This window comes from Castor canadensis, chromosome 14 (genome assembly GCF_047511655.1).
Source record: "Castor canadensis chromosome 14, mCasCan1.hap1v2, whole genome shotgun sequence".
Lineage (NCBI taxonomy): Eukaryota > Metazoa > Chordata > Mammalia > Rodentia > Castoridae > Castor > Castor canadensis.
Window position 1 is genome coordinate 101,402,348 of NC_133399.1, and position 23,688 is coordinate 101,426,035.

Consider the following 23,688-nt stretch of genomic DNA (forward strand, 5'->3'; position numbering starts at 1 on the left):
GGTCCTCCTGATCTCTGCCTCCTGAGTATCCAGGATTACAGGCGCCTGGCTTTCACTCTTACATGTTTTGACCTAACAACCCCCTCACATTTCCCATAGGGATCCTCACTCAGGAACACACTCCCAGATGAACTGAAAGCATCTGTTTTTCACAAACAGCTGTCAGAGGCTGAGATCCAAATCTTCCTGGACTTGGCCAAACTCTGGCCCTCCTTAGGACCCAAGGCCCAGACCCTGGCCTTCCGCACAGCACCTCAGTCAGATTTCAGGCTCCACTCTACCACACATCGACAACCCTGGGAAGGTCATTGTCTCCTTGGCCTCTGTCTCCCTGGGGAATGGAGCCTAAAAGGCTCTACTCTGTTTCACAATTCTGTGATGTGATTACTTCCTCCTGGTAGTGGGACTTATTTTGCAGTGCTGGGGATGGATCAAACCCGGTATCTTGTGCATGCTAAGCAAGTACTCTACCATTCAACTACAAGCCCAGTATTTGTTTTTTGGAGACAGGGTGTCACTATGTAGCCCAGGCTGGCCTCAAACTCCAGATCCTCCTGCCTCACCTCCCGAGAACTGGGAAAGCAGGTGGGGACCTGGGAAGAAACCTGGGACTAGGAGTTCTTCCTGACCAGGCGGTAGTGGAACTTTTTTTTTTTTTAATTCTGGGGTTTGAAGGCTTGCTAAACAAGTCACTCTGCCAGCCAGCCCTATGTTGGGTATTTTTGAGATAGGGTCTTGAACCTCAATCCTCCTATCTCTGCCTTCTGAAGAGCTAGGATTACAGACGGGAGGGAGGGAGTCACCGGGCACCTTCCCTAGTGGGACTCTTGATGCCTTACCCTCTCCTATGTAATTGGAAGAAAGACTTTTTTTTTTTTTTTTTTTTTTGCGGTGCTGGGGTTGGTGCTCTACCACTTGTGCCATATCCCCAGTCGCCTTTTTTGCTTATTGTTATTTTTCAGGTAGGATTTAGGTGGGCCTCAGACTGCCCTTGGACTGCCATCCTCCTGCCTATTCTTCCCTCATCGGTGGCATTACAGGTGGCTTGTTAGTTGCGATGGAGGTCTTGGTAACTTTTTGCCTGAGTTGGCCTTGAATTTCAGTTCTTCTGATCTCCACCTCCTGAGTAGCTGGGATTACAGTGGTGACCCATGGCAGCTGGCTGAACTCTAGTAGCTACTTTAAAAAAGTACAAAGTGAAAAGCAACACGTGAAATTAATTTTTTTAAATACTTCATTTAACCTAATATTCCTAGTACCTTCCGTTTCAACATGTAATCAATATAAAACGCGATTAAGGGGCAATTAGCATTCCTTCTTTTCCCACCATGTCTTCAAACCGCGCGTGTCCTTGACCCACGTACTGGTTTGGGCAGGGCTGGGGGGCTGCTGAGACTTAGCGCCCATTTTCAAGAGGAATCTAATTTCTCATTAAAATAGACCCAGTCCCACCCCAAGGAACCCATCTCTAAGGCCGGATCCGGAGCGACCACCCGCTCCGCAGGACCCCACCCTGCTTCTTCCCCACCCTCCCGGTGCGCGCGGCGAGGGCCCCCAGCCCGTGGGCCGGGGCGGGGCTCAGGGCTCGGCCCCGCCTCCCTTCCGCCGCGCGCCCGCCCCCTCCGCCCGCGAGAGCCGCCGCCGCCGCCGCCGCCGCCGCCGCCGCCGCCGCCGCCGCCGCCGCCGCCCGGATCCGGGCCGGGCCGCCATCATGCTGAGCCGGCTCGGGGCGCTGCTGCAGGAGGCCGTAGGGGCGGTGAGCCCGGGGCGGCCGGGCCGGAGGGGCGGTTGGGGGGCTGGGGACGCGGGCCTCTCGGGCAGGGATCGTCCGGGGGCCCGGGCGCCGCTTCCGGGCCTCCTGTCGCTGGGTCGCAACCCTCCCGCACAGCGAGTCCCGCTCCTGTCGCGTGTCCCCAGGCGCGCCTTATGTCCGGATCCTCTCCAGACCGCCCCACTTCCCAGATCCTGCGCCCCACACTGCTTCCTGTTTGTGTTTCCTGCGCCCCGGAGCCTCTCCGGGCTCCCTAACTCTTCTCTCCCAAAGCTGTCGCTTGTCACCCAAGCTTACTCCATCCCCCTCCCAGCCAGCTCTCCAGCCGGGTCAGCCTGCCTTCCTCCTTCGCGTCGCTCCTCCCTTCCTCCTCACCTAGGTCTGAAAATAGCCTCCCTTTCCCCTCTTCCCTTCTTAGCTCCCAGGCAACTCCAAGACCTGGTTCCGCACAGGGTGCCCTCCCACTCGGCCTGGGCATGGGAAGTGCGGCCCTGAGTGACCAGGAACACATCTCACACTGCTGAACCACACCGACCTTGAGTTAGGAAGAGGCCAGCCAGCCTGGTGGGGTTTGGTGTGTGTTGGTTTTTCACATTATGTCAGTTTGTGTTTTGGTCATTTTCTGTGGGGACTAAGGGTAGGTCCCTGTCGCCCACTGTGTGTGGTTCACTTCATTCAGCAAGATCAAAGTGCAGTCTAGACAGGCTGGGAGGGTATTCACTCCTTTTCAGGCAGCCTTATGAAGAAGCCGTCCGTCCGTTAATTATTTTGTCTCACAGTATAAATCCACTCCCTAATTGATGAGTTTAGTGTATCAAGAGAAAGAATCTTGGGTTTCATCTCCTTCCTCTCCAATACACTCTTCCCAATCAGAGCTACTTACTAATGAGAACACACTTTGCCACAGGCATACTTGGGGAGAAAGTGAGAAACTTCTTCATCTTCCATCTCCCCAGCCCTGCTGTGCCCTGAGCTCCAGGGCCTGGGACACCTCATTGGAGAAGTTCCATCATGACCTTTCCTTTCCTTCTCCCCGTCTCCAGTCAAAACAGTTGTCATCTTAGAAAGTGATCTGATAAACTAATTCATACCTCTGAGGAGGCTTCATTTAGGAGGAGGGCGGAGGGATGGACAGGCCCCAAGTTCTGGAGAGTGAATTTCTAATGTGTCAGACGCCTTAAGCTAAGGCATCTGTGGCTAGAGGTGTTGGGAACAGAAGGAGATATTTTTGGGCAGGTGACATTCTTGGAGACCCTCAGTGTGCAGCATATAGACAATGTCTTGAAAGTGTGTCTGACCAGGCAGGAATCCCTCTTTTTGGCTCCACCCCCATTCCTGGGATCTAGGTCTTTCCCCATGCTAAGTCACCAAGTCAGTGTGACCCCAGAGGAGTGCTCCTTTCTGCCCTCTCCTGCCCAGACTGAATAGGAATCATTATGGCTTTTTCTCAAAATATTATCTTTAGAAAGAAATCATTTAGCTGGGCAATGGTGGCTTACGCCTATCATCTTAGCTACTTGGGAGACTGAGATCAGGAGGATCGTAGTTTGAGGCCAGTCTGGAGAAATAGTTTTTGAGACCCCACCATCTCCAAAATAACCAGAGCAAAATGGATTGGAGGCATGGCTCAAGAGGTAGAGCCTCTGCTTGCAAGCATGAAGCCCTGAGTTTAAACCCTAATCTCATCAAAAAGAAAGAAACCTTTGGTGCAATTTCTTTGGTCTTGCGTTATAATACCCAGTAGTAGATTCAGGTAGAGATTTTTACCCTGCTTTCTTCTCTCTATCAGCCTGTGCTTTCTCCTGGGTATCACAGTCTTATCTGAGTTGTAGTTTTTTGTTTGTTTGTTTGTTTTGCGGCACTGGGGCTTGAATACAAAGCCTTCACCTGAGTCACTCTGCCAGCCCATTTTGTGATGGGTATTTTCGAGATAGGATCTCGCGAACTATTTGCTTAGGCTGGCTTTGAACCTCAATTCTCCTTATCTCTGCCTCCTGAGTAGCTAGGATTATAGGCATGAGCCACAGGCGCCCAGCTTACCCGAATATTCTTTGTGATTGAAGCCCAGGTGAAGGGGTTTAGAGACTGTAAGTTAAACTGGAGACTAGGTGAGACCCCATCACAAAAACTGAAATCACTGTGGTGCTAGTCAAGCTTTCCAAGGTGAGGAAATATGGACAGAATGTGTTTAGGAATTTGCTGAGAGAGTTGGTAAATTATGAGTGTTCACTGTACACAGAGCCCTAGCCCTTGGGGAACTCACAGTCTAGCAGAGACCAGCCAGTAAAATTGTCACATAGAATGTAATAAGATGGTCACTCCTTATGGATGGAGTACCTGGGAGGATTATGGGCAGTGCCACCTCAGAAAGGGTGGCTGCTTCTACAGCTAACTCAAAGAAGATAAGATTGCTTGCAGCCAGGGTGAGAGTGCTTCTTGGTCTCTGATTCAGCGTTGTTGCTTACTGCCCTATGACCAGGGCCTTCTAAGCATTCTTCCTGTCTGTGTCTCCTCTTCCACATGACACTGCATGAAAATCTTCCCAAACACTGCTCAGGTGGCATTGACCTACTTCTTGCTATCCTGGCATCTTAGCTTGACCTTAGAGACCCACAAAGTCGTCTGCCCTTTCTTCCAACGTACTTTGCCCAGATCCTTCTGCAAGGAATGTCCTCCTTGCACTGTTGAAATCTGACCCAGTTCAAATTTGAGTTCTGGGGTCCTCAGTAAAGCCTTCATGGTTCCAGCTTGTTAGAAATGACCACCCTTTTCTGTAAGGTCTCTTTCACCTACCCTGGGTCCTCGAACTACTTCCTTGTAGGTTAGTTATTCACTGTGAGTATATTCTTTTCTCAGCAGATTTCCTGAGGATTAAGGCTTAGTCATTCTTAGGTTGCCTGTAGCATCTCATATGACATCCTGCACCTAGTAGGCATTTACAAGGTGCTTACTGATTGAATGACTTAATGAGCAGATGCCTAGCTCTGTGGCGCTGTAAGTGTGTGGCTGGAGTGAGGTGCATGCAGGTGGAAGCCCGGGAGAGGGCTTTACAGAGCTGCCAGCCCTTCGCTGGATTTCACTGGGAACTCTCAGGAACTGGACAAATGTAGAGGGACACAGGCCCCCCCACCAGACAGCAAGGGGCCTGAGCAAAAACCCAGAGGTAGCAATGAGTGCCTGTGGGTAGGGACTGTTTATGGTGCGTTTTTCTCCTACAAACATTTACTCCGCAAGAAAAGAGGAGGAATGTCCTTTTTGGGAGAAGTTTTCAGGGAAAGTGGTTGTTATCAGTTCAAGGCAGTCCCAGCCAGAGCAAGGAGTTGGAGCATTTAGAGAAAAGGAGTAGGCAAGGGGCTTGCCTAGAGTGGCCTCAGAATGCACCAGGGTGAGCAGTGGGCAGAGCTAGCTAAGGAGTTAGGGAATGCAGATGGAGCCTGGGTCGAAAGAAAAATGCATATTGTAAGTAAGGCTTTTCCTTTATATTTTGCTAATGTTACCATTGCTGAATAGAACCTGCCATGGCCTTGAACACGAATTTTCATAAACATCCTATGGAGAGGACCTGAAAATCTGGTCTTTGCAACGTTTTCCATCTGTATCATTCTAATGACTTTTCTTTCTGAGGTGCTCCCCTATGTTCCTGTCTGTCCCTTTGTTGTAGCATGACCTGGTCGTGTGGAAATGGTCAGTGTCTGTTTCCCCTCCAATATGCTTTGTTTCTCCAGGCCAGGGACTGAGGAACGGGGACATGTGTGAGGGAGGGATGGTTGGGGAGTGGTGCCAGGTCATTGGCAAGATGTGGGGACCATGCTGCTATCTTGGATAGGTGTGTCACTCTTCCCTTTGAAAAGCCAGGAGTGGTGCATCTCCTTTAGGGCCTAGTGCCCATCCTGAGAAGGCGCATGGGTGTTTGTTCCCATGAGCATCAGTGGCAGTGGGCCTGTGGTCATTAGAGCCCCAACCAAGGCTGTGTCTCTGCTCTCTCTGCAGCGGGAGCCCAGTATTGACCTGCTGCAGGCCTTCGTGGAGCATTGGAAGGGCATCACACACTACTACATCGAGAGCACAGGTGGGGCCTGCTCCTTCCACCCCGGGGCCCTAGGAGGAAGTGGGAGAAAGGCATGGGCATTGGGTCACCATGCAGGTATCTTGTGAAGATGATGTCCACTACCCAGAGTTGAGGACAAGCCAATGGAGACAAAAAATCAGATAGGTGGGTGGAAGACCTAGAACTCTGGTCATCTCTGGTCTTCATGATTTAGTTGCTGGCACCACCCTGACTTTTTGGGAGAGGGGTTATGTGAAGGAGGAGGGAGGATTAAAGAGGTCGGGGATCTCATTGGCCTGACTCTGAAAGGCAGAGGTGGCTTCACTCACCCCAGCTTCTAGCTGGGTACAGCCCCCAGGCATTCAGTCCCCAAGTGCTTGTCACTAGCTAAGAAATGGGACAGATTCTCCTTTCTCTGAACCAACTTAAGGATACTTACCTTAGAGATCTGGGATAGGAGGAGAACAAAAATGAAGGCATGGAACATGCCCAGGTCCTTTTTTCTAAGCTGACACTCAAAGGGCCAAAGCTTTGGGTCATCTGGCCCACCATGATCACTCACTGAGGGGCAGAATCTCATTGGTTGCTTTGTAGTCACTATGGCTGTATTGGTAGATGCAGACTGGTTGCCAGGTAACCAGATCCTGTATCCCTAGCATCTCCTGGATTCAGACTGGATCTGATTTCAGCCTATGTCTTTTTTTTTTTTTTTTTTTCATGGTGGGACTGGGGTTTGAACTCAGGGCTTCATGCTCACAAAGCAAGCTCTCTACCACTTTAGCCACACCTCCAATTGCCTATGCCTTTTTTCTGGGCAGTAATGGGGTTTGAACTTCAAGCCTCACTCTTGCTAGGCAGGCGCTCTACCACGTGAGTCACTGCACCAGCCCTGTTGTCTGTGTTAGGTTTTTGAGGTAGGATCTCTCAAAGTGTTTGCCTGGGCTAGCTGCGAACGGTGACCCTCCCAAGTAACTAGGAGTATAGTGTGAACCATTAGTGCCCAAGTACCTATGCCTTTTTAAAAGGATTCCTTTCCAGCCTGAGCCAGCCCAGGAATTTACAAAGCACCCTTTGGACGTTCTGAGGGATCCTTTTATTAGACCCGATTTCTCAGTCTTGGCCCAGTGGACATTTGAATTCCTTCTTGTTGAAGGAGGAATATCCAGCATATGGTCACCCATTGAGCAGCAATTCAGGCCCCTACCCACTAGATACTAGTTTTGACGACCATAAATGTCTCCAGACATTGCCAAATGTTCTCTGGGGGGCAAAATTGCCCCACAGTTGGGTACTACCATTTTAGGCTAACTAAAACTCTCTTGACAGAGCCCCAGTTCCAGGAGAGTAGCACTAAACCCAGAACTGGCTCCAACCCAGATGAGGCTTCCCTTCCCTCCAATCCTTTAACTTCCGGAGGCATTGGGTGAGGGTGAGGCATGCTGCCTTGCTCAAGAGCCTTTGCCTTAAAGAAAAGCTAGAGGGTGCTCTAAGGCCAGGCCCAAAGCTTTCTCTAACACACACTGTACCCTCTGCCTCCTTAAGCTCCAACAGCAGCTCCTCCTCAGCGCTGTGCTGGAACAGGTGGGGCTTGTGTGCAGATTGTTTCCTGCTTTGTGAAAAACACAGCACTGCCTTCTATGAATCAAGAGGCCCAAGAAGTAGTCATTCACGAAGCTGCTAGAATACAGCTTCTAAGTCATATGACAGGCTCTTAGCCCATAGCTGTTCACCCAGAGCAGACAGCTCTCAAAATATGCCCTTCTTTGTGCTCATGTGTCCCTGTCCTGGGGTTTGGAAGAAAATGATGATGTACACATTCTCAATCAGAGGGCTATGTCCTAGGCCTCATCCAGAAGGACTTTTGTCTTTTCAAATATACAAATATCAACTGTAAATGTCCATCTCCTGATGGCCTTCAGCCCCTCCCTCCATCTCCCAGACATGACTTCTCTTTCCTGGGCCTGACAGGAAAGGGTGCTGCTTTTAATCCCGAGTACCTCTCTTCACATTACCCACCCTTGTGTCCCAAATCTCAACTAGATGAAAACACCCCAGCCAAGAAAACAGATATTCCCTGGCGGCTGAAGCAGATGCTGGACATTCTGGTGTATGAGGAGAAGCAGCAGGCCGGTGCTGGTGAGGCAGGGCCCTGTCTGGAATATCTGCTGCAGCACAAGATCCTGGAGACCCTGTGCACACTGGGCAAGGCTGAGGTGGGCATGTCCTTGGGGGTCTTCTCAAACCTTCCGTCCCAGCCAGGCCTCCATTCCAGGCTTTTCTACTCATGCTCCCTCCAGTTCTGACATGAGGGTGGGGAGCCAAACAGGGTGGTTACTGTGACTGTCTCACTTGGGACTTCCCTTCTCCTCACTTAGCAAAGTGCCCTGTGCTGGGCACCTAGAATACCTGTTCTAGGTGCTGGGGATTGAGAGGCAGGATAATCACAGACAGGGTAATCCCCATACCCACGGGGGATTGGTTTCAGGACCCCTGCCTCTCCCCTCAGATACCAAAATCCACGGATGCTCAAGTCCCTTACATAAAGTGGGTTGTTCTGGAACCACTCTCCTGTGGATACTGAGGGATGTCCATATTTGCATATAACCTACATACTGTTTCTTTTTTTCTTATGCTAGGGATTGAACCCAAGGCCTTTTGTGTGCTAGGCAGGCACTCTACCACTGAGCTATACCCCAGCCCGTCCTCCTGTGTCTTTAAATCATCTCTAAATGATTTATAATACCTCATACAAGTGCTGTGAAAATTGTTATGTTGCACTGATAAGGGACTAATAACAAGAAAAATGTCTGTATATGTTCAGTACAGTCCACTGATGCAAAACCTGCGGAGGTGGAGGGCCAGCTGTTGAATGTTCAATAGTAGCCCAGTTGTGAAGAAAACTAATGCAGGAAAAGGGGTTGGGAACACAAGGAAGGCCAATCCCAAACACTGGCAAGGGAAGGAGACCTGTGAGCTGTGACCAAGGAGGCACTGAGCCCGGCAGCAGCTCTGGGGAAGAATCTTCTGGCAGATGGATGTGGCCTGATCTCTGATGGGCACTCTGTTCCTGACCCAGTACCCCCCAGGCATGCGGCAGCAGGTATTCCAGTTCTTCAGCAAGGTTCTGGCCCAGGTGCAACACCCTCTGCTGCATTACCTCAGCGTCCACAGGCCTGTACAGGTAAGGGCCAGGAGGCCAAGGGGTGTCTGGGCATAGAGTTCCCACTCCCCCCACTCCATTCCCCTCTATTTCTGTCCGGCTGCCCTTCCAGAAACTTCTCCGGCTTGGTGGGACAGTCCCTGGATCTCTCACAGAAAAGGAGGAGGTACAGTTCACCAGTGTCCTCTGCTCCAAGATCCAGCAGGATCCAGAGTTGCTCACCTATATCCTGGAAGTAAGCATGTCTGTGGGAAACAAGGAGAGAAGGGCCTGGTAGTTCAGGGCAATCCCCCTTGGCCTTGTGAGGAGAAGGAGAGGGTGGGAGCCCACGAGATGCTCCAGGCTGAGGCCCTATCCACTACTGAGCCAGTACTTTTTTTTTTCTTTAAACATTTTATTTTTATTGCTTTTAGTTGTAGTAAAACACACAACATAAAGTTTACCATCTTAAATATGTTTATGTGCCACCCTGCACTAGGTTTTTTTTTTGGTTGGACTGGGGTTTCAACTCAGAGCTTTGTACTTGCAAAGCAGGTGTTTTAGTGCGTGAGCCACATCTCCAGTCCATTTTGCTCTGGTTATTTTGGAGATGGGGCTTATGAACTATTTGCCCAGGCTGTCCTTGAACTGCGGTCTTCGCAATCTCAGCCCCCCATGTAGCTAGGAGTACAGGTGTGAGCCACCGGTGCCCAGCTCCACCATCCACTCTTAAGGGAAGACCCCGTTGAAGAGAATTGATGTCCACTGTGACCTGTCCTCACCCTACCTTCTTTTCAGGGTAAAAAGATCATAAGTAGGAAGAAGGCATCCAGAGAACCTACTGCTCTGCCTAAAGAAACTGCCAGCCACAGCGACAAGGACTGTTATCACAACAGTGCTCCTGACAGGGGTCCCCAGATAGATGGAGAGCCTTATGGAGCTCAGGCCTTCAACAGCCGCCTTCCATCTGAGACTGAAGGGCTGGATGGTGGGCCTGGGGACAGCAACCTGATCACTTCCCTGCTCGGGCTATGCAAGAGCAAGGTCTGCTTCAGAGAGTGAGGGTGGGCTGGGGAAGGGTGGAGTAAACAGCCGGAAGATGACTTGGAGGTTGGGTTCAGATGCATGTCCCTGAAGTCATCTCTCCATCTCCAGAAGAGTCGGGTGGCACTGAAGGCCCAGGAGAACCTGCTGCTCCTGGTGAGCGTGGCCTCCCCAGCAGCTGCCACCTACCTGGCACAAAGCACCCCTTGTTGCATCGCAATCACAGAGCACCTCTGCCAACTGTACCATTCTCTGCCTGCCTTCCTTGACCCTGCAGACATCGCTACTTTAGAGGGCATAAGCTGGAGGTGGGTTCATGTCCTGGGAAGGCTGGGGAACATCAGGAACTGGAAGCTGCACAGAATAGGGATGCCTACTGGCCACCCTCTTCCAGAAGTTCCAGCAAGTCCCTAGAGATTGGCTTCTTAGCCTCCTGGAAGGATCATTTTCTTGGTCTTTAATCACAAAGCTCCCAGTAGAAATGATTCCAGATAAGAGAGAAGACTAGCTCCCAAACATCCTTGAAGACCTTGAAGCCTCTGTCTCCCCCTCCAGACTTCCTGCCTCCCTTTCACCTAGGTTACCCAGTGCCCCATCCGATGAGGCATCTTTCCCTGGCAAGGAGGCCCTGGCTGCCTTCCTGGGCTGGTTTGATTACTGCGATCACCTTATCACAGAGGCACATGCGGTAAGCAAGGGTGGGTGTGGCCAGGGCTCACTCATGGCTCCCCTCGCTGTCTTGTCTTGAGGACAGAAGCGCAGCAGACATTTGGTGATGGTGGGGGTCAGTCAGAACCAGCTGGGCCCTCCAGTGTGTTTGGTGCTGCACAAAGGCACAGTGATTCTCAGGGATGATTGTTATGGGTGCAAATCTGAGGAAGACTAGCTCTCTGACTCCCAGGTGGTTGCGGATGCCTTGGCCAAGGCTGTGGCTGAGAAGCTGCTTGTGGAGACACTGCAGCCCCGGCTCCTACATGTGTAAGTGTCTGTCTAACTCCCTTGTCCATGGCCCTGTTCTGTATTAGACCCACCCTACCCCTAAACCCCTTCCTGTCCCAAAGGCCAGGGACCAACTTGGCTAGAGTCACATGTGGACTCTACCAAATAATATTTGCTAGACATGCCCCAGACATGCATGTAGCTCTAAGCCACTTGGCCTGAAAAACAGTCCTTCCACCTTTTCCTATAAGACCTTGGTAGGGGTGAGGAGATGGCCAGAGACATATTAGCCAGATCTGTAAGGAAAGCAAGAAAGGGTTGTGCACCCTGCACCCATCTGCTCTGTGCTCTTCCATGCTCTTTCTCCTTGGCTCAGCGCATGCCCGGCCTGGCTAAGGTGCCTTCTCCCCGTAGTTCTGAGCAGAGCATCCTGACCTCCACTGCCTTGCTGACGGCCATGCTGCGCCAGCTCCGTTCCCCTGCAATGCTGCAGGAGGCTGTGGCCTTCTTCCTAGGCACTGACCATCAGCCTACAGCTGCCAAGGACAGCCCCCACACCCTATGCGCGCACCTCATTGCGCACTGCGACCATCTCTCTGATGAGGTGAGTCAGGAGGGATCCTCATCTCTGACTACCCCTCCTCCACAAGGTGAACACTTCTTCCCACTTTCCTTAGCTTGCCTAGGTGACTCCATCTCTGAGGCCTGAGCCCCTCAAAGCAGTGACACGGTAATTGGCAGCCAGTTTTCTGTGATCACACTCTTTATGGCACTATATATTTTGTGAACTCTTTCTCATTCATTTGGCTCATTGGAGGTTCCAGCCTTTGGTGAGGTGGAAGCTGAAAGTTCTATTTTTCCAGTGTGGAAACTGAGGCACAGAGAAGCCAATGGGCTTGCCTGAGATGGCACATCAAGTGAATAACAGAACAAGAACCATCCAGACTTTCTGCTTCCTGTGCCATCCTTGCCCACCCCCCGAAACCTGCCACCTTACCTCCTGGCCAAAGGTGACAACTCCCCACCTTAGAGGACTTTCTTACTTGGGCTAGCAGTTCCCAGGCTCAGAGGAGCTAGAAAGGGTGGCAGAGAGGGGGCCCTACTGACCCCTCTTGCTTCAGATCAGCATTGCTACGCTGCGGCTATTTGAGGAGCTACTCCAGAAGCCCCACGAACAGGCTGTCCATCGCTTGGTCCTGTGTAACCTTGAGGGACGCCTGTATGTGGCCCGGGGCTCACCTGAGCCCGAGAGCTATGAGGACACCCTGTAAGTGTAATCAGGAGGGGATGCCTGGGGCCCGCCCTTGACTTAGCCCCACCCTCAGTACTCTCGTGCACATCCATTCATCTGCCCACTCACTGGTGTGTGCAGGGATCTGGAGGAAGACCCCTACTTCACAGACAGCTTCCTTGACTCTGGCCTTCAGCCCTCCACAAGGCCTCGCCAGGCCCCTATCGCCAGTTCCGACGGCAAAACAGCAGTGACTGAGATTGTCAACAGGTGGGGAATAGGTTAGGCATGCAGAGCCTTTTGAATTGTGTCCTGTCTTGAGTCCAGTAAGCACAAGGGACTGGGGGGATCCTTGGCAGCACCTTTACACCGAGCCTCCTGTCTCAGTTTCCTCTGCCTGGTCCCCGAGGAAGCCAAGACCTCAGCCTTCCTGGAGGAGACTGGATATGACACGTATGTCCACGATGCCTATGGGCTGGTGAGTGGCAGCTTTGTGGTTCCCCAGCTTGTCCTTCCTAGCCCTTATTTTGAAAATCTGTTTGATCTCTGCCCCACATGGCCCCAAGCCCACCCCTCCTATGTGGGGTCCCTTAACTGGGTCCCAGGGGCCCACTTCCTCAAACACTTGCCCCTTCTATTTCAGTTCCAGGAGTGCAGCTCCCGTGTTGCCTCTTGGGGCTGGCCCCTGGGCCTTGCACCCTTGGATCCCCATGAACCTGAACGGCCTTTCTTTGAGGGTCACTTCCTCCAAGTGCTGTTTGACCGCATGGCCCGGATTTTGGATCAGGTAGCCAACAGGACTGGGTCCTAGGAGGACTCCAGGCTGGTCCTCCTGAGGGTGACCCCCTCTTCAGTTCCTCAGCTGCACAACCCCCCGACTCCCCACCTTTCCTCAGGCGGGAAGCCCCGTCTCGCCTCTGCTCCACAGGCCCTAACATGCTCTGGGCCTCAGCCCCAGGGAATCCATGACACACACACATCACGTGAGTCTCCCACCCCCGCACACGTTCACACCAGCCAGGCGCCTTGCTGGAGGAGTGCAAAAATGCTCACCACCTCCCTGCCAACCAACCCTCAGCATTGTCCATCTTGTTCCCTACAGCCATACAGCCTGAACCTGCAAGTGACCTCAGTCCTGTCCCGGCTCGCCCTCTTTCCCCATCCCCATATCCATGAGTACCTCTTGGATCCCTACATCAACCTGGCCCCTGGCTGCAGGAGCCTGTTCTCTGTGCTCGTCAGGGTGAGGACGCTGAAGGCAGGGGGATGTTGGGGCTGGAGGAGTGGGCATGCTTCCTAGTGCCAGAGAAAGCATGGGTCTCCCACCCCCCCATGGAGTGGCCAAGCCAGTGAAGCCCTCAGGAATATGGCTAGTCCCAATTTCAGTCCTCTGTGGCTCCCGTTCTAGGTGATTGGGGACTTGATGCAAAGAATTCAGAGGGTACCCCAGTTCCCAGGCAAGCTGCTCCTGGTGCGCAAACAGCTCATGGGCCAGGTCCCTGGAGAGCAGTAAGTAACCGAGGGGAGTAGGTGCCTTGGGGTGGGAAGGTGGACAGTGCCTCAGGCCGAGGAGGTATCTGGCTACTGGGTCAAGCCTGGTGGACATGGGCTGTCATGCTGGACATACAACTTGTTGACGCCCAGCCATCCCCCATGTTGTCACCCCTCAGACTGGACCACCAGACCCTTCTTCAGGGTGTGGTAGTGCTTGAAGAATTCTGCAAGGAGCTGGCTGCCATTGCGTTCGTCAAGTGTCCCCCACATGGTCCTCAGCTGAACCTCTCCCCACCTCCAGAAGGGCCAGTCCAGCCAGAAGCATGATAAGCAGAGAGGGGACACTCCTGTTCACACTTCTGCACAGCTGCCTCCTCCCTGCTGCCACCATTCTCCTCTGGGCTCTGGGCTTCCTCCTTGGGCTAACCGCAGGAGACCTTGAGCTGTTGACCGCATGGGCCTGGGTTTCAGGGAGGTGTTGAGATGCAAAACTGTGAGACGGCTTCCCAGGCTCACGTTGTCCTTGGGACCTTCTCCATCAGCTGAGTGATGGTCAGCGATCCTGACACTACTCATGTGTTGGGTGGTTATTCCCCCTGTATTGGCCATGGCCAAGGCCATGACCTGTGACAATTTCAGGGGCAATAAGGAATAAGCTGCTGGCCCTGAAGCTGGCCAGAGATGGAGACCAGGAGCCCTGTGTCAGACTAGGTACCATGGAGGACCCTGTAACCTACCAGGTTTCTTTCCTACCTTCATGGCTTGCGTGGTGGTGGAGGGACAGTGAAGGTGTGGAGGGAAAGCTCCCTCTTCCTGCTCTGCCCTCCTGGAGACTTGCAAAATTCCCAACTGCCTCATGGCAAATGCCCAAAGCATGCTCCCGCGCCCAGGCGGGGGCAGCTGCTAATGAGAACCTTGGCGCAGTGGCAGCCAGGGCGGGCAGGGGCCTGGGAGCGGGTGCCAGGCTACAGCTCCAGCTGGTTCCTCTCTGGCGCCTTCCAAACCCGTCTCAGCAGGTCCACAACACCTGGGCAGAGAGGTCAACTACCAGGGAAGGCAAATCATACCCTCCAAGTCCTACCCAGCACCTAGGGTTCCCAATGGAATGCCCTCCTGGAGAGCACAGGAGGTTGGGGTACAGAAAAGGCAGGATGCCTCTGTCTCCGGACCCCTGAGGCCTAGGGGGTAAGGTCTGAGACCCAGGCACTCTGTTCTGGTTTTGTTCTCCCTATGTGCCCTCTGCAGCTGGAGCTGCTACCCCACCCGGCTCTGAATCTGTCTCAACCTGCAGGAACACACGGGCGGCGCCAGGCATTACCTCACATCAGGACTGCAGTTGCTGGCTTTGCTTCTGGGCAAGGAGGAGCAGGCCAGAGCCCTTTTTGCTTCCTTTTCCTGCCCATGCGGCTTCTAGAAGCCAGGTGCAGGTTGCCAAAAGGTGACATGAAAGAGGAGGAAACTCAATGACCTCTACCTCTCCCGCATTCCTCCCAGCGGGGGAGGAGTTCACTGCTGCTCCCAAGAACATCACGCACGTGTGTTTTGCGTGTGTGTGTGTGCATGTGTGCACACAGGTGCTGGTGTGGGACAGGGGAGCAGATCTCGGTGGTTTGATTGGGTCTGGACTCTTAGGTTTTTTAAATGTTTGGGGGTCTGGGCTTCATGGACCCTTCCCTCTGTAATCATTGCACTTTAACATTTGCACGGTGTCTTCCCGAGACCACACAGCAATAAACAGTGTGATTGCGTGGACATGGCGGCTCTCTTCTGTTCCACTCTACCTGTCCTCTGTCCAGAACTTCTCTGCTAACTTGGGCCCAACTTCTACCCCAAGAATCTAAATTCCTTTTCCAACACTGGAGAAGAGGGGGTTGGTAAACAGACTGGCTGTGCAGTAAAAATCTGATATTTCTCCACATCTGCCAGGAAGTAGACTCCTGGCTGGCCAATACCGTTTCCATTCAGCTCACCTAGGACTTAGCCTGCCAGCCATGGAGCCATCATGAGGGCCAGCCATGTGGTAAGATTCCGTAAGCAAGTCTCCTTTTCCTGGTACGTTTTGTTCTATTTGACTGTTGTAGCCATGACCAGTAGGCCTAATAATTAAACTTGACCAAGAAAAAAGGTGTGGAGAGAGGGAGAGGTCCTCTAAGGGGTCACCAAGAGTACTCCAGTGTCAGGCAGGCTAAAAACTTGGAGAAGGGCCCTCCAGTGGCTCTCAACTGGGTGCACTTTAAAATTCACCTGGGGCTTTTTAAAATTGCAGTGCCAGTCCCCTCCAGCAGTTGGGTCAGTGTGGGTGGAACAGAGTGGTCTGGAAGCTCTCTGAGTGATTCTAAAGTGTGTCCAGCCTTGAAACCTACCATCTTAAATGGTGGGAGCAAATGTCACTGCCCTTCTAAGTGGGTATGAACTGCGGGGGAAGTGGGAGGTTTCCCTTGATACTGAGAAAGTAAACTAACTGAAAAAAAAAAAAAAAAAGTCTGGTTCATCACTTGGAAGATGGATCCCCAGAGGGACTGAGACCTACTACCTCCCTCCAGAGGCCAGAAACACAAGTTGGTGGCCAAGAGAGGCAGGAAGAGGTTGGAGGAGGAGCCCATGAGTTTTCTCTTCCGGCTTCTCAGGCTACAGGCTAGGAGAAGTGTCACCTGGTCACCTAAGATGCGGTGACTAGCACATGATACACACGTTCTATGTCCGTCACCTTTGTTTTCCCCTAAAGTTCTTTTATTTAAAAAAACAAATAACGCCATGATTCTGCTAGGCCGAGGGTAACTGAAGCAAGGGTGCAGTTAGGCTTGGGCTGAAACTGAAAGGCAGAAGCAGAGCAGTGAATGCATAGGGATCAGAGTCCAGGAAGCCCAAGGAGAAAGAAACTTGGGCAGAGAAGCAGGGGCATCACTTCTGGCTCCTGTCCCCCATACAGTGTCCCCACTGCTCAACCTCTGGAAAGGTCGGACGGAGCTGGGTGTTCATTAGGGGTATTGTCACTTCATGGTCACATCCCACGCCAGCAGGACAGAGAGCTGGAGAGAGCCCTGACAGGCTGAGGTCTCAGTGGACAGCAGGAGCTGCCTGAGCCCACAGTCACACACAGCATCAGTGCAGGCGTGGGCACTGGGGCTCTGTCAGGGTAAGGACTAGGTGGCTGTGCACGAAACCAGGCAACAGCACTTCTCTGGGAAAACCACTCCATTTGCTCTCCCGCAGAGACATCTAGGAGGAAAAGCAAGGTAAGCAACACCTGTTTACTGTCTCCAGCTTGAGGAGCCCCCTCCCCCACACCCCCTGCCATGTTCTAAAAGCCTGAAAGTCTCAGCATGCAGCCTTTACCAAGGAGGGTACAGAAATGATGAGGGGATACCATGTGTGGCTCAGAAAGCCCCTTAGGGAGAAGCATCCCTGAGCCCTCAGGGTAACTGGGTCCTTGAGCTCTGGACACCTTGCTGGGTTGAAGGCACTGTCCCCTTTGGTGCAATGTGTGTCCTTCTGAGAGCCAGGAGAGTCACCTCTACACCCAGTGCAATAAGATCCCTGACTGCACGCTGCCTGCCTGCCTCAGAGAGAGGGAGGCAAAGGCCATGGAGCAAGCACGGCTGCTGCTCGGTTCTGATCAATGCTGGTTCCTCCCTATCTGCTCACTGGGACGACAGAAGATTCCTGGAGTCTCTGTAGGAGCTGGCTTTGTAGGTCTTCCTCCATCACCTTCCACCAAAAGTAGTTTTCACTCCGAACCTTCGGGGGCTCTTCTTCAATTCCTGGGTTCCGAAAAGCCACCGCCACCAGCACATTCATGCAGATGCCATCCATATGATCTCTGCCCAGATGCTGCAGTCCAAGCAACCCCTTGGTTTCCACTGCCAAATTGTGCAGGGTCAGACACTCCTGTAGCAGCCGCAGGACGGCCACCTTGATGCCTCCCCTCTGTTCCACGGAGGTAAAGCCACAGGCAGTAATGGGCAAGTGAGGCATCCCCCCTGTGCCCACCAACACCCACACTGTCTGGACGCTAGTGAAGGTGGCCACAAGCCGCTGGCACACTAGACTGCAGGGAAGCTCTTGAGGCAGAATAAGAGGGTGCCTGGCTTGCTGGAGGTACTGGGCGGCTAGATCTATCACGTGCAAAACATCATGGGCTCTCAGTGGAGTGGGCAGAGAGACCCGTGGGAACCAGCCAGCTTGCAGGGACTCTGCATCGGCCTCCTTGGAAGTTTTGAGAGTTCCACCTAGGGAAGATTTGTGGGACAGGAAGGTGGAGAGTGTGTGTTAAGAGAAGTGTAGGTCTGGCAGAAGAAATAAGCACCCAGGCACTCCAGCCCTGACCCAGGAGGGAGGCCCTGAGTCCTAATGTTGCAACTGGTCAATGCCAGACTTGTACCAGTCAGAACACGGCTGGCTGCAGAGGGTACAACTCACTAGAGGGTAAACTGAGGGAAAGGTGGCAATGGGCCCCTGCTTATGTGCACCAGGTGGGCTGTACCTGTGGGGCGAGCAAGGAACACAAAGCGGATCCAGGCGGGACCCCGCTCCTCCACCGACAGCAGCGTCACAGGCTCACAGTGCAGCCCAGCCTCTTCTTTCACCTCCCGCTGCATTGCCTCAATGATGGTCTCCCCGGGCTCCATTCTCCCCGCAGGGAGGTACCATGACCCCCGACACTCCCTCTTGGCCTCCTGGATCAGTAGCACCTCATCCTGAGGGGGGAGAGAGAATCTTCACCCCTCACTACGGCCAGTCTAGGAGCTCCAGGAGAACAGCACAACTAGCAGCCTTCCCAGCCTGAGTCCCAGCCCAAGACTCCCTGGTGGACACCTTCAGGATGCTGAGCAACCCCAGGAAACAGGCCTCTGTGAGGCTGGTGGCTGTAGCTGGCTCCTCTCTGCAATAATTCATCCCTCTTTGGGTTCAGAGATTCCCATTGTAGGAAGTGCTGAAATCCCTGGTACTGGGGATGAGGCAAGAGTGAGTGCAGCCATCTGTCATATACAGACTCATGTCTGTATGTGTCACTCTGTATGTGTCACTGTGTAGCTCCTGCTCTCTATGGGTTTACAGATTTGCTTGGGGGTGGGTCCCTACTGTGGGGTCTGAGCTTTGAAACTCATCCCAACCCCATACCACCCAATTAGATCCCTCCCTAATGACCCTGGTCCCTCGTTGTTGTTATTACATCGACTTGTGCAGAGATTAGCGCTAAAAAGAGCTCTCAAGGGGTGGGAGGCCTGAGCTCCCCGTTACTATCCGTGGGGCCACGGGAGGTCTCCGAAGCCCCGGACAGTCATTCCAGAGAGACCGCTGAGCACCGGACACCGTGCTAGACTCCTGGGAAGGGAGGAGGAAGAACACAGTCCTCTCCTCAAGGACCTGAGACCTTGCGGATGGGGGACCTGCCTCTGGGCTTCAGTTTGCTGCTCTGTTTATCCAGACAGTCGCAGGGCTCTATTGCAAGTGTGGGTGCTTTGCAACAACTGGGAAGAGCCACGCACAACGCAGCGGCCACTGCGGCCGTTGGCTCGTCTGTCCCCACCTGGCCTGGCGTGCGCTCCCGAGGCTCGGCGGAGGCCGGCGGGCGGACGCTCACCTGCTCGTTGAGGAACACGGCCAGTACCACGTAGCAGACGTTCTTCCGCAGCCGCACGGGCACCCGCGGGTTGCCGAGCGGCTCCGAGTCATAGCTCTGCACAAGTAGTCCCTGGCCCCCCAGCACGGCCGTCAGAGCCTTCGCCAGGCCCTCCGAGGCCATGGGATCTCCTGGAAGGCGGTGGGCCAGGACCCCCCAGACGCCAGAGCGGGGCGTCCTGGGCGCGGACCTGCGTAGCGTCCCACGCCCTCGCCCCTCCCCTGAGGCCTCGGGCCGGTGCGAACACGGATGCGCCCTGCGAACCCCGGCTGCTGATAGGCTGCACGTCAACGCGGCCTGCCGGGATTGGCCGGCCCGCGGCGGTCGCCGAGGAGGCGGGGCCAGCCCGTTAAGGGGCGGGGCGCCGGGCCTCGGCATTCGAGACCTCCCAGTTTTTTGCAGTCTTAAGTCTACTCTTTCTCTCTCTCTCTCTCTCTCGGAACGTCTTCTCTCACCAACTTACTATTTCCTCCAGCAAGCACCCGTCCGCGCGGGTTCCGATGGTGACGTCATCCTGCCTGCAGGGTGCTGAGCGCCGGGAGATCAGTGTCAATGGCGTCACAGCCCGGTGACGTCACCGATGTCTGGGCCACGCCGCTTGAACTCACTGTCCAGCTTTTACCATAAACAAACTGGGACATTGCCCGAGATGATCACTTTCTAAGTAACTTTCTTACTTCGTTAAAATGCACTGACTGGAGAGATGGACACAGACATTTAAAAAGTCAACTGAGGGTTACAGGCTAAGTACTAAATGATTGGTTTGGGCAGAAGATGTATCAAAGGTTTGGAGGAGGTTAGGAGTAGAACTGGAATGGTCAAGATGGGGCAGGGATTGAGATTAGAATTTGAAGCTGAGACACAGCCCGGAATCAATGGCCCAGCAGTCATCGCGTTTCCCACGCAGTTTCAAGGTCTCTGCTGTAGACTGAGCCCTTGGAGGGCAGGGGCCGTGCCCTCCCACCTAGTATACAGGGCCTGGCACATGGGGAACAGGGTGTGGGTTGTTTGGGCCAGCTCCTGCTTCTCTCCCAGCCTGACCTTTCCTCCTCAGAGCTTCCTTTAACCTCCTCTCAGGACAGGAAGGCAGGGCCAGCTGGGAGGAATCTGCGAAGCAGGCCAAGTCTGGGCTCCTCACCCCATCCAGCCTCCCCTTTCCTCTTCCCTGGCTCTGCAGCTTCCTTTGAGGGGACAGTGGCTTGGTGGTTCCCTCAAAGCTCTGGACTCTACATCAGACATACAAGCCACTGCTGGCTGGCTTGCTCTGTGCCCCTGGATAAATTGTAGCCTCAGTTCTCTCATCTGTAGAACAGGTTTCTTTTTCTTTTTTTTTTTTTGCTGTACTGGGGTTTGAACTCAGGGCCTACACCTTGAGCCACTCCACCAGCCCTTTTTTGTGATGGGTTTTTTCAAGATAGGGTCTTGTGAACTCTGCCCAGGGATGGCTTCCAACCACAATCCTCCTGATCTCTGCCTCCTGTGTAGCTAGGATTACAGGCATAGGCCACCCTGCTTAGAATAAGTTTCTTAACAACCCTCCTTTTACAGAGTTGTTGGGGGAGCCAAGATATTCAGGAAGGAGCTGTGTGGACTGTCCAGATTTAAGCACCATCACCAGGCAGCCATTAACCCTCCAGGCAGGGAGGGCCCTCTTGTCCAAAGCACTTTTTTTTTTTGGCATTGCTGGGGTTTGAACTCAGGGCTTCATGCTTGCTAGGCAGGCACTCTACCACTTGAGCCACTCTGCCAGCCCTGTTTTGTATTGGGTCTTTTTGAGATAGGGTCTCATGAATTATTTGCCCGGACTAGCTTTGAACTTCGAACCTCCTGATCTCTGCCTCCTGGGTAGCTAGGATTACAGGCATAAGCCACCTACACTTGGTGCCACAGCACTTTTTGCTACCACAGGAAGACTCATCCTTATGAAAGGTGCCCATAGGGCTGCAGTGGAACTGGACTTTGCTCTCAGAAATCCCAGTCACACTGGACTGGCCTCCTTGGGCCTTTCTTACCTGCTGATTCTGACTGCAAACTCCCTAGAGACAGGGCCTATTTAAGGTCTCAGGGCACACCTAGTGAGCCATGGTGTCTTGAGGTAGTTGCTGAGCATTGCTGGCCTCAGTTCCATCTAAACCTCCCTCCCCCTCTCCCCACCACACAAAACTGAGCTCACAAGGTGAAAAGCAAGACCCCTGGGCTGCAGAGCTTAACCTATTTGCTCTGTGTGTGTGTGTGTGTGTGTTTCTACCCCTCAGTTTTTCCATCTGTGAAGTGGGAGCAGCATTGGTCACAGATTCCTTTCTGCCTCCAAGGGATGATTTGAGAGAGTGAGATCATGTCTAGGCAGGGCTCTGAGAGCTTCACAGGCGTCTTAAGATAAACACCAGACAACCTAACTGCCTAGAAGAGCAAAGGCTGCCACAAACCGCAGCTCCTCTCCCTCATCATCACAGGGGAAAAGTGCTCTTCTCTTGTCAAGCGAGCCTAATCAACCCGTCATGAGGCACACTTGAGGCAATAGGACATGAAAAGCCCCTTGTAAACTGTGAAAGGCATGCACAGAAAGCCTTCCAGGGATGTACCTAGCCCTTCCCAGAATGCTGAGGGAAACAAGAAGAGGTTGGGTTTCTCAAGGCTTTGGGAAGAAGAGCAGTGGTCAGACAGAGACTAGTGAGGCCCCAAGACAGAAGTGGGGAAGTGAGAGAGGGGCGGAGGCTGAGACAGAAACCTCCAAGTGTGTCCTCATTCCCAAAGAGGGAAGAACACTTCTGGAGTGGGTGCCACACTAGGCAGTGCACAGGAGTAACCTGACTGGTCCACCCAGCACCCATCGTACAAAGCCTGAGCCATTTTGGAGCATGTTCCTGAACACGTGTACAGGAACATGTGAGTGGGAAAGCCTGGGGTAGGCAGCCTCAGGTCATGGGAACAGGATGGGAAAGCAGGATGGGAAAGGGGTGTCTGTGATGCTAGAGTCATCTACACAGCAGCAAACCCTGTCTCTTGGCAAAGTAGGGAGGGTGAGAAGGGCAGTGGCCCAAGCTACAGTGGGAGGGCAGGGTTTGGCTGCAGGCTGGGCTCTGCTACTAGCTCCCCAAGTGACCTTGGAGGAATCACATCTACTATCTAGGCCATCTGTCAAACACAGGCATTGTTGGGTCTTGGAATTAGTGGGGAAAATGGTGAAATCCCAATGAAGTTTGTTGCTTTGCTGACAGAATTCTATCAAGGTTACTGTCTTAGCTTTTATGCAACATGTTCCCATTAGGGGAAGCTGGGTGAAGGATAATTGGGAGCATTCTGTGTTGTATTTGTGACTCGACTATAAATCTAAAATTATTCAAAATAAAAAGTCTGGGAAGTTTATAAGAAAAAGGGAAAAGTAGGCATTGGATATGCCTACCCAAGCTCACTTCCAGCTTTTGAGCTTATGTGGCTATGGTGTCTGGGCCAGAGACAGGAACTGGAGCAGAAGGTGGACCATGAGCAAGTGACCCCAGCAGAAGCAGAGGCCCATGGGACACCATGCCAAGTGCCCCAGGCTGAGTCTTGGGGTTAGTCCCCACCTGGACTGTTTACATTCCTGGTCCAGCCTAGAACAAATGGAAATTAGTTCACCTGCTGTTTACGAAGGGCCAAACCAAAGATGCCTGCAAGGGAGCTTTGACCCACCATGGGAGGTGGGTGTGGGGTAGAAGAGGCAAGGTCTTTTGGGAAAGAGAAAAGCTACCCCAATGAACAAAATTCAGAGCCACATCTTCACCAGAAAGCATCCTATATTTAGAGTTCTGGGGTAATGTCAGGACATGGCTATTGAAGGTGAAGTGTTGGTAGGAATGTGTCATTCAGAGCTACTTGGACCATGATCAGCTATAAAGTGCATATATTCAAAGGACAGAGAATAGGGCAAGGCTATCTTTAAATTCAATGAAGAGCTAAGATTATAATATAAGTGAGGTGGCTTGAGTCAGAAAACTTGGTTCAAATCCCAGTTCTGCCATTAAAATTGCTGCATGACATTGGGTGACTTATTCAACCCCAACCTGCCTGTTTTCTTTTGTAAAATGGAAACGTATCTACCTCAAAATAGTGATAAGGATTAAGTGAAATCAAAGAGGTTAAATAAGCTAAATGAAAAGAATAACATGGTCAAATACAGATCTCTAATTTTTTTAATACTAAGAAAAAGTGGAATTAATGAAATTCTTCAATGAAGAAACATCTTTTTTTTTTTTTAATGAGGGATGGTGCCAGGCACTAGTGGCTCATGCTTGTAATCCTAGCTTCTTAGGAGGCTAAGAGCAGGATGATTTTGGTTCAAAAGCAGCCTGGGCAGATAGCTGGAGAGACCCTATCTCGAAAGTAGCAATACAAAAAAGGGCTGGAAGAGTGGCTCAAG

At 52.6% G+C, this 23,688-nt stretch overlaps 2 protein-coding genes across 7 annotated transcripts; one reads left to right on the forward strand and one right to left on the reverse strand.

Moving 5' to 3' along the window:
- Positions 1-1,658: 1,658 nt before the first annotated feature.
- On the forward strand, positions 1,659-15,418 carry Fhip2b (FHF complex subunit HOOK interacting protein 2B). Of its 5 annotated transcripts, XM_020169806.2 has the most exons (18): positions 1,659-1,756; positions 2,190-2,345; positions 5,762-5,984; positions 7,860-8,032; positions 8,896-9,000; positions 9,092-9,214; positions 9,757-10,002; positions 10,114-10,310; positions 10,582-10,690; positions 10,904-10,980; positions 11,356-11,545; positions 12,063-12,208; positions 12,314-12,442; positions 12,560-12,650; positions 12,816-12,959; positions 13,275-13,415; positions 13,581-13,681; positions 13,843-15,418. In XM_020169806.2, the coding sequence occupies exons 3-18, from the start codon at positions 5,963-5,965 to the stop codon at positions 13,991-13,993; spliced, it is 2,145 nt and encodes a 714-aa protein (XP_020025395.2). In that variant the 5' UTR covers positions 1,659-1,756; positions 2,190-2,345; positions 5,762-5,962; the 3' UTR covers positions 13,994-15,418. The 5 variants fall into 5 exon arrangements, with proteins under 5 accessions (XP_020025395.2, XP_020025392.2, XP_073911239.1 ...); XM_020169803.2 differs by lacking the exon at positions 2,190-2,345 and having other exon boundaries at positions 1,665-1,756; positions 5,762-5,840; XM_020169805.2 differs by lacking the exon at positions 2,190-2,345 and having other exon boundaries at positions 1,686-1,756.
- Positions 15,419-15,453: 35 nt separating this feature from the next.
- Nudt18 (nudix hydrolase 18) lies at positions 15,454-23,305 on the reverse strand. Of its 2 annotated transcripts, none has more exons than XM_020169820.2 (3): positions 19,251-23,305; positions 18,150-18,363; positions 15,454-17,895 (listed from the first exon to the last, which is right to left on the reverse strand). In XM_020169820.2, exons 1-3 carry the CDS (start codon positions 19,665-19,667, stop codon positions 17,300-17,302), a joined length of 1,227 nt encoding a protein of 408 aa, XP_020025409.2. In that variant the 5' UTR covers positions 19,668-23,305; the 3' UTR covers positions 15,454-17,299. The 2 variants fall into 2 exon arrangements, with proteins under 2 accessions (XP_020025409.2, XP_073911241.1); XM_074055140.1 differs by having other exon boundaries at positions 18,150-18,614; positions 19,251-19,361.
- Positions 23,306-23,688: the final 383 nt, after the last annotated feature.

Coding starts and splice junctions, on each gene's coding strand:
- Fhip2b (XM_020169803.2), top strand. CDS start 1,712: ATGCTGAGCCGGCTCGGGGCGCTGCTGCAGGAGGCCGTAGGGGCG. Junction 5,841..7,859: donor CTACTACATCGAGAGCACAG/GTGGGGCCTGCT, acceptor AATCTCAACTAG/ATGAAAACACCCCAGCCAAG. Junction 13,416..13,580: donor TGTTCTCTGTGCTCGTCAGG/GTGAGGACGCTG, acceptor CTCCCGTTCTAG/GTGATTGGGGACTTGATGCA.
- Nudt18 (XM_020169820.2), bottom strand. CDS start 19,667: ATGCCGAGGCCCGGCGCCCCGCCCCTTAACGGGCTGGCCCCGCCTCCT. Junction 18,364..19,250: donor CCGTGTTCCTCAACGAGCAG/GTGAGCGTCCGC, acceptor CTCCCCCCTCAG/GATGAGGTGCTACTGATCCA. Junction 17,896..18,149: donor GTTCCTTGCTCGCCCCACAG/GTACAGCCCACC, acceptor AATCTTCCCTAG/GTGGAACTCTCAAAACTTCC.